Genomic DNA, 14,792 nt, shown 5'->3' on the forward strand with positions numbered 1-14,792 from the left:
TAGCTCAGTTGTAGAACACATGCTTGGCATGCAGAAGGTTATCTGGTTAAAAGGATCCAGTAACCCACCAGTGATGGGAGAGACATTTCTGCATGAGACCATGGAGATGCAGCTGGCAGAGTAGACCATCCTGAGCTAGTAGAACAAATACCGTATTTTTCACTCTATAGGACGCACTTTTTCCCCTCCAAAAATGAAGGGGAAATGTGTGTGCGTCCTATGGAGCAAATGCAGGCTTTCGCTGAAGCCTGGAGAGCGAGAGGGGTCGGTGCGCACCCGCAAGTTCTGGGAGCGGCAGCGAGGTTGCGCGCAATTTTGCCGCCGCTCCTGGACCTGTTCTGGGGGCTAAAAACGAAGCCACATGCAGCCTCTCCCGGCTGGAGAGGTTGTGCGTTGCTAAAGAGGAAGCCAAGGCAGCCAGCGGGATGGATCCCGCTCGCTGTCTTTCCTTCTTTGCTCTTTGGGGCTGGGGGGGGAATAAAACAAAATTCTTTATCCCCCCCCCTAAAAACTAGGTGCGCCTATGGTCCAGTGCGCCTATGGAGCGAAAAATACGGTAACCTGCCCTGGTCTGCTACTGCATCTTTGAGAGCATTATCTGAAGGCATGTAATCCAGCGAGCAAGATCAATCTAAGGTTTGGTCAGTGTCTGGATGAGAGACAGACTGGAAATCTGATATATTGACCTTTTAGTCCCTGGAAGAAAGTGGGCCATGCATGAAAATAAATAAATCTCAGAAGGCACTAAAAGCAGCTCCTCAGTGAGTGAACAAATGCTTATCAGCTAAGAGAGTCATGGGTTTTCCATTCTCTTATATTATTTATTACAATTACAGCCTGCCTTTCCTCCAAAGAACTCAAGGCAGTGTATGTAGTTCTTCCTCTCCTACCCTTTTATCCTTAAAAGAAGTTTGTGAGATAAGTTAGGCTGAGAGACAGTGATGGACCCAAAGTCACACACGGAGGTTCATGGCTGAATGGGGAACCTGGGTCTCTCTAATCCTAGATATTGTTGTGCCATCAACATGCAAGGTATTTCCTCAAGTACAAGGAGACAGGGCCCTGCCCCAAAGAGCTTAAAAGCTAAAATTTGGTGTAGGAAACAACAGAGGGAGGGAAGGAAGGGTTTAGTTGCATTAAGGCAACAGAAGGAGTTAAAATGAAGTTCAAGAATAATAGCAGTGCAGTGTTAGTAAATGATAGTTTCTCACCCAACATATACACCAGAAAACAACTCCTAAAACAATTGAAAGGTGGAAATGATCCAGTAACTACCATGCTTGCAAAGACTGTAGACAGGTGCTTTCATTCTACCCCGGGCTGGATCTAGACACATGAAAAAGGTGTTTCAGGAAAACATGTGGTAAACTTCATAAATGGAAATCACATTGGCAAAAGACGGGACTCCGCAGCACCATCTGGTCACAGTGTTATAACGCATATCAAGTGCTTTTTCTTCACCAAATAGCTCAGTCCCTGTATTATCTTAACACTTCAGCTTGCATGTAAAAGCATTTTTAGTTGCATTTGAAAGTGTGTCTTAGGTCAGACCTCCATGGCTGATCAGGATTCAGATCCATAAAAGTGATAATTGGGCTATTCCTACAGTCTGAGTGGTACAGAGAATAATGCCAACTTGGGCTTGTGGGAAGACACTGCCATCTTTTGCATTCTGCCCCAGGGCAGGACGTTATACATTTGGCACATTAAGTTTCATAGTAATTGACTAGAAGAAAGGAAGTAGGTTGCATATTTAGAAGCGGAAAGGTTTTACAGTGGTACCTCAGGTTACGTACTGCCCCCCTTACGAATGCTGTGGGTTATGAGCTCTGCTAACCCGGAAGTAAATGCCCCTTTTTGCAACCTTTGCCCCGGGATGCGAGTGGAAGTTGCGCTCCGACGACACGGCAGCAGCAGGAGGCACCATTAGAGAAAGCACGCCTCATGTTATGAGCAGTTTCGGGTTACAAACAGACCTCCAGAATGGATTAAGTATGTAACCTGAGGTACCACTGTATTTGGTCGTCAATTCTGGAGAGGGGAAGGTCCCTGTGCATTTTTCCTTCTCCACTTTTGCATAAAGTCACCCTGTGACAAATATGTCAGTTGACTAAATAAGCCTTTATTAAAAATGAATTGAACAGCAAATCTAGGAAATCTTCCCTAAGCAGCCGCAGCTTTAGAAGACCAGATTTGCCTTTCTAATTAAAATGCTGTCAGTTTTAAATGTAATTCTCCACAAGAAACAAGTTCTAGGGGAAGCGAAAGAGAGTGGTGGTGGTGGGGAGGAGGCTCAAGAAGCTGCTCAAACAAATTTCAAAGAGATTTATTTTGTATATTTCATGGTGATCATGTTCATCTTTCCATCTTAAGTGTGTTCGGCTGGAGAATTGGTGCCGTTGGTAATAAGCTGTCGAGTAAATGCAAAGTACTGCTAGCTTCAGTTACCTTCAGCAGGGGATCAGATCAAAGAGCAAGTTGTCTGATGTGCGAGGTTACGTTTTGTTTTTCAAAAAGGAGAGATTAGTGTGATACAGTTCTTCCTTTGTTATGCAAAGAATTAATCCATTAATTAAACCAAAACAAGAGGCCCTGACATAATTTGAGAATGAGGCATCTCCATTCCACTCTTGCTCTTGCAGAAAAATTATGTCAAATTAGGTTGTGAGAAGGAGAGTGGAGTGAAGAGTTCTGCGTTGCAAGGAGCAATCTTCATCCGAGAATGTAAAAATTCTTACCTTCAGAATAAAAATCAATGCATGCAAACAGTTTACCAAATAACTACGGGAGCAATTCAGTGTAGCACTATGGCAATCATTCCATCAGTGCAAGCATTTCAGCTTGCCAAGTGGAATGTTTTCCCCTCTCCTTCCCATGCACACGCGGATGGGGAAGCCCAGTTGCACTAACGGAAATCATTCCACAACCTGCCACTAGCGGGGCTCATTAGCTGAATCCTGCCCTATGTGCACACTTAGTCATAGGTATCCATCCTTGGTGTTGAAACAGGTACAAGGTCTGAGCCCTAAGGCTTGGGGTGGAGCACTGGAGGAGCTAATGAGAGAACCATATACTGTATTGCCTGAGGAAATAAAGTGGAATTATGTTCGCTACTGCTAGCTTGCCGCTTTCTCATTTTTATCTTCCAGTCTGTCACCTGCCTGATGCCCTGCCCTCATAGTGCAAATTTTTGCGGATCAAGCACAAGAGAAGTCATTTCCCCATCAGTTAGCAGCACTCTTAATACTACTACTAATAATAATAATAATATTTTCTATTTTCATTATGACTGCTACTGTTTTTTCTTCAGGAAAAACCTTCCCTAGCTTTGATGGATAAAGTTTTACTTGTTGCGTTTTTTCACTAGTCTGCATAGATACAAAAAGTTATGAAATCCCTAATTCCCATTGCTTAAGTTCAACCAAAAAGAGTTGAAGAAGAGGCATGAGGACAGGGTTGCCAACTGACCAGCATCACCTGTGTTTATGCCTTTAACAGCTGCTTGATCCATAAAAATGATCAGGTGAAGGTTTTTCATAGTATGACAATAATACTAGAGAATATTGCCATCCAGTGAAGGGTTTGAGGGTTCAGGACAAACAAAAGAAAAGTGCTTCACAGAGCATTAAGCAGTGGAACTACATCCCACTAGTGATGGCCACCAACCTGGATAGCTTTCAAAGAGGATTAAATTCATGATGGATAGAGACATTGGACCGCTGAATATCAGTTGCTGGGAAATGTAAGAGGGGAAAGTGCTGTTTCACTCAGATCCTGCATTCAGGCTTCCCATAGGCATCCAGCTAATCACTATGAGAACAGGATGCTGGACTGATCCAACATAACTCTTCTTATTTCTTTAAATGAATCACCATGTGTTAATGCTGGCAGATCAAGTTGCTGTTAAAGGCACAGGAGCAGTAAAAAAAAGAAAAGAAAAAGGTGGGCAACCCAATGAGAGATGTCTGCTTCCTAACATAGCAAATTTAATAATGTGCAAGAACCATCTGGTGATTTCATCAGAAGAGGTCCTTTGCTCTCCCCACCACCACCACCACCACACACACATTGAGTTATCCAAACATTAATTAAAGCTTTCCTCTGCACAACTGCACCTCCGCTTATTGCTTCCATAGATCTGATTCTATGAAAAAAGATCCTCCTTATTCCAAACACCCACTATGTCAATGAAAGAGAATAAATCTAAAGGGCAGGTGCACAAATCCAAATGTCAAGATTTATGACACTGTGCTTTGGGAGTACAGTACTAAGCTGAGCTGAAGATAATAATTATTCTCTAATGAACAAAGTGCTTAGAAGGAAACAGCATTGCATCTTCTACAAAGCAGGTAAACCTTAGGTTTCAAGAGTGGTGGGATCACCCTGTGCAAAAAGATTCAGACCTCAGGCTATTGATGCAGGGCAAATCAAACTTTTTTCTGCATGCAGGGGAAAACACACACAAAGCCTTAGTGTACCACAAGCGGAGGAAATCCATCTGGTCCTCCATCAATTAAGATGCCTTCAAAAGAAAATGTATTAAATATCAGCAAAGTACCCAGGATGATTATGTGTGTAGATGTACAGTGCAGGCATGCATACAAACATACATTCTAATGTTGGCCAGCTAATCAGAATCTGCTGAGCAACTTGTTTGTTTGTTTGTTTGTTTGTTTGTTTGTTTGTTTAAAAATTAATATTAGGAAAGGGGGAAACGTGTGTTCAGTGTTACCACTAGGGTTCAGACTAAACTTGCCCCCAACATATCTAAAATACAGGTTGGTTCCAACATAATGGTTTAGTATTTCATGAGTGTACCTTCTTTCCCCTTGTCAGATTCAAAACTCAAGCTACCACCATAGTTGGAAGTTTTAACACGTTTATGTATGAAGTCAGTATATAGCATCTCACCATGGGTCTACAGGCTACAAACTGATAAGGCATGACAGAGATCTAAGACACATGGCTAGGCTGAAGACATTGATCCAACCCTTGACACTCCCCCTGTGCTCTCATTTTGAAGAGTGGGGTGGGCACAGCTATTTGCACAGTTGATGTCCCCTGCCTCAGGCTAGGCAAGTAAATAGGTACTCCTGGGTAGACGCTGCACATGTAGGGTTTGTTTGCAGTAGCACTGTCACCACTGCATCTCTGGAGGTGAAGGTGGAGTTGATGGAGCCAGCTCACTATTGGATTTGTCCCAAGTGCCCCCAAGAAAGGGGGTGAGGCTCTTTGGTGGCAAAGGAAGGCAGCAAAGTCACCTCAATGGCTGGTGATGTTGCACTTGGGGTGTCAGATATTGTGTGGGCAGGCCACTCTCCTGAAAGCCCATTAGACCCTTCTCATGGATCCGTATCTCCCCACCTCCCAATTCACCATAGCTGTCAACTTTTCCCTTTTCTTGCGAGGAATCCTATTCGGAATAAGGGAATTTCCCTTTAAAAAAGGGAAACGTTGACAGCTATGCAATTCACTGGGACCCTCTCCCAGTTCAGAGTTCTCCTTGGGTTCTGGTTTCCTGTCCCCCAACCTGTTAAGGTCAGCCTCCTCCATTTCTCCTCCATTGCTGCCCACCATCCAGCCACCCGCTCCAATATATCTCCACACGACGCATGCCTTTCATTGAATGTGACATTGAACGTTGTATATATTTAATGTAGGATTGTTTAACTCTTAGTGGTGGGAAATAGCTTACATGATGGTTCAGCATCTGATTATGTATCACTGAGCTATTCAAAACCAAAATTAACAAGCCAAGCCCAACTGTCCACAGCGCTCCCCATCCCCCTTGCTCTCACCCCTATGTAATGACAGCAATATACAATCTGGTAGCGTGAGCCATCAATATAACTGACAGGCAGTCCCCCCCCCCCCGGGGTGTTCAGTGATTAAGAATAAGAAAACCATGACTAAGGTCTAAAGGCTGGAATTTAGTTAACTGCAGCTGTGGGAATTTAAGTCATAAAAATATCTTGGCTTCTCAAAAAGGAGAAAAGCTGTATAATTTGCAGCTGGAGATGAATATGATTATTTGGCATGCAAATGCAGCTTGTCAGATTGAAGTGGCCGTCATCAGCAGAAATGATAGTATTAAACGCTAGCCAGTTGTTCTTGTTTGGTGCCTCTGCGCTTGCTACAAGTGCTTCCCATTGACAGGAAATGGGAGGGGAAGCAGGAAGGAGGCAGAGAGATAGAAAATCAAACAGGAGAGGAATCAAGAGACTGAGCTGCAAGCAGAAGGGCGGTGCAGATAGAACAGCCCCTGATTCCTCACCGAAAAAGTGGACACAGAACCTGCATAAAATGTGACTATGTTGAGATGCAAATTTAGAAATAATTATTATGATTTAAATAGAAATACAATGCATCTCACCATGGGGGAGAAGACAGTGACTGGTGTTGGCCTGTGTGCCTGCTCAGTCTGCCAACATTTGATAGGCAGCTTCAAGGTCCATGCTGCTCTTTCTTCTTAGAGTTCTTTATCTTTAAAGCAGACTTCAAACAGAGGACTTTCCTCTGTAAATTAGAACACACGGCCATCTAAGGGACAGAGTCTGCAGCTGAATAAGAAGCAGGTATATGAAGGAGAGGTGGTGGATGAGACAGATGCCTGGGGAGAAGAGGGGAGAAGAGGAAGCCAGTGAGGACTGAGGGAAAGTGGGCAGGCAGCGAACTTTAGAGGTCCTGGGTCCAAGAGATAAGAAAGGAGCAAAGAGGGCAGCAGTGGAAATGTTCAGATTTATCTATTGATATGAACTATGCAGGCCAATCTGTCTATCCTATCTAATGGATACACTTATGAAGTTTGACTTTATTTATTTACTTGCCTAGCAACTTTGCATAATATATCCATGTATTCAAAGCATTTGACATTTGAGGCAAGTGCTGAGGTGACAGAAGGTGTAGAGAAGTAGTGAGAGCAAGTCATTGAGACCCTCAACAATGGCACAAAATGAGTTAGAAAAACTCGGGCCTGTGGGCTAGCAGGGTGTTTGCAGGTTCGGAATGTAGAGGGCTAAGTGACTTGTCCAAGTGACATCTATAGAGACCCAGCAGCTGGCACCACATTATTCTATTCTTAGTTCCTCAACATATTTGCTAGTCTGCCATCATTATATCTTTTTAAGCTCTGACCATATTCCTTGACAACTGGTATCTGTGAATCCTGGACGCTTAGAGTCTTTCTTCTAGGAATTCAACAGCAAATGCAGCATCTGGACTTGCGATGAGATAGTCATTTTTCCATTTCCCCAGTTTCAGACAAAACTAAAAGTTTCACATTTATTCAGGATGGATTTGCCACTGGGCATGTGTTCTCTCTGATTTCCATCACCATCTCTCCCTCTCCCTTGCACTCTCTCTCTCTCTCTCAAGCTGACCAGCTGCATTTGTCTAAAAGGATTTCAAATCAAGCTGATATAAAGAAGGTGACTGCATCATGTTTGGAAGCTGCACCAGAGTTTAGATGCAATATTTAAATGCAGAGTTTAGTATGATGTAAAAACAATGCATAGTGTAAGGAGCAAGTCCGATTTAACGTTTTTAAATAGTGGAGATCAGTTAAAATGAATTGGTTTCCTCTTCTGCAGCAAGCTCTGAAAACCTAGCTCTGCAGTATGGTTGATTTTTAACTGGGGAAAAGCCAGCTATGGATGGCTAGAAATCTTCGCATTCCTAGGGCTGCAGTCCGGTACACACACTTTCCTGGAAATAAATCTCATCGGCTACATTTGCATGTGATGCTCATCCATAAACTATTGTGTACTAAGTTACAGTGGTGCCTCGCAAGACAAAATTAATTCGTTCCGTGAGTTTTTTCGTCTAGCGAATTTTTCGTCTTGCGAAGCACGGTGTCGGAAAAGTTTTGGAAAAGCTTCAAAAATCACCAAAAACCTCAAAAAAGGCTACCACACCGCGTTCTATGAGTTGCTCCTCGAAGTCAAGTCGCAACTGTATTAACAGTGTTAAGAAAAAGGAAACAAACTTGCAAAAAACGCAAGATGTTTTCGTCTTGCGAAGCAAGCCCATAGGGAAATTCGTCTTGCGAAGCAGCTCAAAAAACGCAAAACCCTTTCGTCTAGCGAGTTTTTCGTCTTGCGAGGCATTCGTCTTGCGGGGCACCACTGTATTAGTTAGCATCAGATGTGTGCGAATGACTCATGAAGGGTTTTGCTTAAGAGGTCTCAACTCATGGTCATAGCTTTTTTTGCTCTAACAGACTGATGCACATAGAGACCTATAAACTCAGCTAACTAGCCAGGCTAGAGGCCTTGTGCCTTATCTTGTGCTAGGAGCAGCTTTAGTCCCAAGGTTGTAAACAACATTACAGAAACCAACAATAAGTCAATGTTTGTTAGCATGAAACCAACTGCAATCCTGGGTTTGGATGCCACACCAAGCTAAATTCTTCATAGTTTGTTTACCCACTTGTGCAAAAGCAGAAGAGAAGTGGAATGCACAGTATTTCATACTAATAGCTTTTGGCTTAGCATTATGAGCAATTTTACACATTGAGTTATTAGACACAGCTAGGATAGCACTGCAACGTACGGTACCTCTCCCTGCAGCAGATACTCTTCGTTTTAATAGTGGGAAGGTTTATTAGAGAAACAACAAGGATGAGGTGGCAGATGACATGTCAATGAATAAACACAAATGTGGTGCTTAAAAAAAAAGTTGGACAGCCCACCTGAAGCATGGAGTGAGAGGCACAAGGCAAAATGCATGGCTGATCCAGAGCTTGACTTCTTGGCTATGCCCGTCATGCAAATGGCAAAGCCATCTTTAAATTTTGTGCTTGGCATTCACCTCGAACTAGACCACCCAGGAGGCTCACCGGGTGCCTTCATTGCATATCTTTTGGTGCCAGGCAAAAATGTTCCTCTTCTCCCAGGCCGTTGACTAATTGAACCATCTATAGCATTTTAAACTGGGGGTGGGGTATTGTTTTGTTTGTTACTATGGTATATATTTTTGTGTTTTGTATCGCAAGCCACCCTGTGATCCTCGGATGAAGGGCAGTATAGAAATTTAATAAATAAACAGATCAAAATAAACCAGCCCAATGCTTAGGTCTTGCTGGTTCCTACAGTGTGTACTTCCTACCAGCTGGATTAACTAGAACAGGGTGTGATTTTTCCAACTGTTAAGTCGCACATATCAGTTCGCAGGAACTTTTCAGGAACGTGGGCAGCTAGTTCCTTCATGATTGTGACACTCCAGCTACCAAGTGGCACAGACGACGAAATGTCACTGCTGTTGCTTCTTGTGTGAACGCAACATTTCCCTTTTTATAGCTAGAGCTGCTATTGGCAATTTCGTAATGGGCTGAGCACAGGAATGGCGTGGGAGGGTGCTTTTACCATTCACCTACACAGTGCAGGGCTAAGCCCTTTAACTCCTATCTGTGCCATGCAATGGATGTGAATTAACTTGCCCTTTCAACCACTACTGCTTCATCATCCCTAGGATTAAGTACAGTTCTGGATTTTATATCAAAGTGGTAAAATGAAAATTATTAATGAAACTTATTATTAAACAAATCTCAGCTATTAAAAAAAAGAAGCAACTTCTTGCACACATGGAGACCCAGGTTCAGAAGGCTCTCCACAGAAGGTTTGCTCAGTCAGTAGCGCATAAGACTCTTAATCTCAGGGTTGTGGGTTTGACCCCCACATTGGGTGAAAGATTCCTGCACTGCAAGGGGTTGGACTAGATGATCCTCATGGTCCCTTCCAACTCTATGATTCAAGCTTCAAGGTACAGGAGGCCTCCCTTTCATGTCTTCTGCCATCGATGGCAACCCCATAACTTTTCTTCTTGGTAATTCCAGTGTTTGGGTCCTTTGCTATTGTTATGCTGATATTCTTCACATGCTAGTCCAACTTCAGTGGACATAAAACCATTAGGGAAAGGCATGCTAGTTGCAAGTTCCTGAAATCTATTGTTGCTTTCATCAGCTGTTGATTGTTCAAGCCAAGATCATTTGTGTGGAGACTGTCGTGTAATTTGTTCTCATGTATCTATGAAAGTAACATGTTTTAGGATCTGTGTAGAGGCAAGACACACGGAAGTGGTTTATTTACATAGTAAGCTGCCATTGAACAGTTGTTCTCTCAAGGGGCCTCCACATGCTGATCATTATATAGGAAGGTGGCCTCACGGGTGAAATTTGACAAGATACGATAGGTGTTAGTGACTGGAACCTTTTAATATAACCTCAGGCATGCACATTTATACCCTTTTAAACTAAACATTGCACAAAAACTAATGATTGTGCAAAAGCAGAGCTTTGTGGGTTGCACTCTTATTATTTTCTACTCCTCTCCTTTAAATTTACCTTCACTCTTTCTTTTTCCCTTTTCCTTCAGGTCTCTGTCTGGGCGTATAGTTGGTGGGGTCTGGTGGTTTTTCACCTTGATCATCATCTCTTCTTACACCGCCAATCTAGCTGCGTTCTTGACAGTAGAGAGGATGGTGTCTCCCATAGAGAGTGCAGAAGACTTGGCCAAGCAAACAGAGATTGCTTATGGGACTCTGGATGCTGGGTCTACTAAAGAATTCTTTAGGGTAAGAGAAATTAGTTCTGACTTCACTATACAAAAGCAAGAGTCTCGTGCTAGCTCAGGAAATGCAGCACACGCGGGGTCTGCCAGATACCATAAATACTCCAGAAGCACGGCATAATTACACGCTTCCACAGATTACTGAGTAATTACACTTAGCAGCATCAAAAGTAATTACCCTGTGACTTGCAGCTCAGGTTTAGAGAATAATAAGTACTTGGTTAGCTCTGTAATTTAATGGGACCATTTGCCCGATGTAAATACATTGGTGTTACACTCAAGGGGAGCTTATGTAGCAAGGCCCCCTCCTCCAAAGTGCACTTCCTTTCAATGGTCTAATGCCCCCTGTTTCTCACTTCCCTTAGCCAGCCCACTCCATTTATGGAGTGCAGTGCAAATGCAACACTCCAATCGCTCCTACTGTTCATCACATGAGGCTGTATAATATTGAATCCCACCATTGGAATACTGTCTACCCACAACAGGTTTTCACAAGTCTTTCCCAGCCCTGATATACCAGTTCACAATTACTGGCGATTCCAGTGATTGAACCTTGAACCTTCTGCACTACATATCATGTATTCTGCCACTGCTCCATGGCCTCAGTGCAGTGCTAGTTGTAGGAGTTGCGTTCCTAGCCTAGTTCCTAGTATTTTGCCAGAGTATTTGCATCTTTAGCTGCAAATCCCTCTTTCATTCCATTCAGCCTAGTTCTTGTTCCCTCAAAGGTGCCCTTGCAATCACAGAAATAACAGCAGAGGCCTAGCTGCGTAGCGCCAACAATCCATGCAATACGTTTCGCCCCATACTCACCACCTATTAGCAGGGATTGTGTGGAGGCCGTTCACCTCTATGAATCAGCCCCCAGCCCCGAGTCCTTTCTTCTCCCTACCTATGCAATGTGTGGGCAAGCAGCCCAGCAAAATGTGTGTCTTCCTTGGTGTATGAATCTCTGCTCTATTAACACATGCTAAGAGCAGTGGATTTATGCTATTCTGGACAGAGATCTAAAATAGCGGTTTTTGAGAAGATGTGGACGTACATGAAGTCAGCTGAGCCCTCTGTTTTCGTGCCGACAACAGAAGAGGGGATGAAGCGTGTGAGGAGATCCAAAGGGAAGTATGCCTACCTGCTAGAGTCTACCATGAATGAGTACATTGAGCAGAGAAAGCCATGTGACACCATGAAGGTGGGAGGTAACTTGGATTCCAAAGGCTATGGCATTGCAACGCCAAAAGGTTCACCACTGAGGTAGGTAGACTGAATGTGTTACTCCTTTAACTGCGGCCCAAGCAGTCAAAGCATCCATAAATGTGCCTCCAGACTCAATTACCACAGTATACAGATAATGATACTCAGGGCATGGGTGGGAGATGTGAACTGCTGGACTGCTGCTTAACAGTGAAGCCAGTTTGTCAAGGACTGCTTTCCCCCCCTTTTGCAATGACTTCACTCCCTATCTTTTAATTGATTGTAACTGGGTATTTACAGCTGGCATTGTGTGGCATACTGGCTACTGATTAACAAAGCAATACTTTGACGCAGCTTGCTTGTTTTATGGTGCATGAGAGTTGTGCAATATGTATTACAGTCCTTGTTTGGATTCAAACTTTAAAAAAGGGGGATTCTACCGGTAAAAGTGTTTCAGTGTGTGCATGTCTGAACAAAGAGATGCAAATCTGTGTAGGGCGAATAAATGGAAAAGCTAAGTGTTTTCCTTTTAGCTAGGCAACAAAACAGCTCAAAGGTTCTTATGCTTAGCTGGTTACCCTTAGCAACCAAGGCCTAGTTGGTACAAGGTACTGGACCAAAGTGTTGCAGAGGAAGGCATGACTAGACAACATGCATGCAGCATACACACAAATGGAATGCACAACAGCCACACAGTACAAGTGACAAGCTGAAGAGAAACACGCACACAATAATGTGCCGGTGTATTAACCACGCACCAGAAACACTTTGCAGCATGTTATTATCCACACAATTCTCTTCATTTCTATAGCGATCGATGACGTGGCATACATGACTTGATTCTCTCACCTACACTCCAATACCAGGGCAAGGCAGGAATTGTGTGCAGCTGCAGGGTTTGGGTCTGGATGTGAGTCTTATGTTTTAAAGGAGAACAACATTTGCTGAGGGAGATTGCTATTGTCCTTTTTAAATTGAGATTTTAAAAGAATCCTGCTGTGCCAAAATCTTTAGTGCATATTGATAAAGCTGCAGCATTTCTTCTGGAAAAAAAATGAAAACAGAAAAATGTAAAGGTTGATTTATCCTGTTCTTCAAAATATCCTCTGTACGAGGAAAGGAAAGGTGAGGAGAGGAGAGGGAGACAAATATGGTTATTCTTAACATGACTTCCCAGCTCAATAGAAACAGCCAAGGGAGGACACTTTGGTTTTCCATTTGGTCTGATGGTGCTTCTTTGGAACATATGGTCTCACTTTCCCTTCCCATAATGTTTGTTGTGTGTGGTCATTTTAACTGTTTAAACTAATATTATATGCTCTTCAGTCACCCTGTAGCATCTCTCTGCACTATTGCAGGAGAGCAGTCCAGGGAATGTATTCTGTTCTGTGATTGACTCTATTCTTGTTTCTATCAAAGTCCACAGACATTTGGTCACTGAAGTCATTGGGATCAGAATCAGTTGTGTGTGGAAAACATTAGGCACTATTTACCACCACCCAAAACAACGTCAACATGTCTATAAAAACAGTCCCGCAACACAATTCAGGCATTAAGAATAGTAAACACTAAGCAATTACCGTATTTATTTATTTATTGCATTTATACAACACCTTTTTCTCCAAGAAGAACAAAATGCCATATACAGTTCTCCCCCTCCTCATTTGATCCTCTCCAGCTGAGATCAGACAGGCCCCTTCCTATTGCACTTCTGGTGCCGACTGTGGACATTTTAATTTAATTTTTAGTTTTGACTAGTGGGGGGGGGAGGTTTCCCTTTAAAAACAACAGCAACCTGAGTTACTTGTGCACTGCTTAGGGACAACTGTAATTAAATGTTATATAAGTTGCTTAAATAAATAAATAGACAGAGAAAAGTAGAGGAGGCTGGCACAGTTTGGCATTTCTAGAAACAGCAAATTCCACTGCTCCACAGCAGCTACCAAAAGGCACTTTCCAGAGCTGAAAGGTTAGCATGTGAACAGCAGGAGAGAAAGCAGAGTGATGGAGAGCATAGGAGGGAAATCAGTGTGGAAGGGAAAGGGGACTGGATCTGGCTGGAAAAGGGAGTCACTGAGGAGAGGTGTCTCAGAGGTCAGAGAGGGCAGAGGGATGGGGTGGGGGGGAGAGAATTGAATATGGAGTCTGAGAGCACAGAACTAGTAAAATTGATCCTCTTGAAATTACATATTTTTTTCCACTGGTCCTCCCCACATGCTTTTATTTTGGTGCACTGAGCATGCCATTTTATATGAATATGCAACATCATCCCATAGAATGAGAATTTTACTCTTTGTCTTTTCCACTGCTTCATGGCTCGCAGTACTTTTGGAAGTATGCATTTGTGCCTGTGTTTTAACCTATTAATACTAAATAAAAATGAACATTGAACATGCAAAACGTATTGGGGGAACCCAATGACACATAATAAGTGTGTAATCCAGGGAATGTAAATGAGAAGAGGAGAAACTTTTACTCTCTCTCAGATAGATAAATAGATCTCTCTCTCTCTCTCTCTCTCTCACACACACACACACACACACACACACACACAAAACTAGAAAGAGAAGTGAATCAGGGGAGGTAGGCGTGTATTCTGTAATTGGCTTTCTTTCTCAAAGTGGTAACCTTTAAGCAAAGCTCCCCAGAGGCCCATAAACTTGTATGTCAATTATTCCAAATCATTTAAATGAATAAAAGTGTTCCTTGTCAAAGATCCAACAAAACTAACACACTTCAGAGGAAAATGTGCCAGCCAACTCTGTTTTTCATCAAGGATTCTGTGACTGTAAGATATTGAAAGATGCTGTATGAGCTGCAGAGGAGAACCAATTACTTCAAACTTAGTCTCTTAAGGGGAGAAAAACATGGAACAAACAACCTGAGTACTGCAGAATGATCTGTACTTAAAGAACAACAAAGAGTTCGTTGGGCTTTATAACGCCGTATTACCCACGCAGGAATTAAAATATTATTTCAGTTCACCAATTTCTACATCTTCTTAGATTGCTAAACAATGACTGTACAAATGAGGCT

General features: G+C 42.8%; 1 protein-coding gene across 7 annotated transcripts in view; it reads left to right on the forward strand.

Annotated features, from left to right (window-relative positions):
- Positions 1-14,792, forward strand: part of GRIA1 (glutamate ionotropic receptor AMPA type subunit 1) — a 195,021-nt gene that overhangs the window by 160,103 nt on the left and 20,126 nt on the right. For all 7 annotated transcript variants that reach the window (XR_014216603.1, XM_082211762.1, XM_082211757.1 and 4 more), the window contains exons 12-13: positions 10,371-10,569; positions 11,569-11,816. Coding sequence is in view for 6 of the 7 variants with exons in the window: in XM_082211762.1 (XP_082067888.1) it covers positions 10,371-10,569; positions 11,569-11,816 (447 nt within the window). In the remaining variant the exon portion in view is untranslated. The remainder of the gene's footprint in view (positions 1-10,370; positions 10,570-11,568; positions 11,817-14,792) is intronic.

Source organism: Podarcis vaucheri, assembly GCF_965113315.1.
Source record: "Podarcis vaucheri genome assembly, chromosome: 2".
Taxonomy (NCBI): Eukaryota; Metazoa; Chordata; class Lepidosauria; order Squamata; family Lacertidae; genus Podarcis; species Podarcis vaucheri.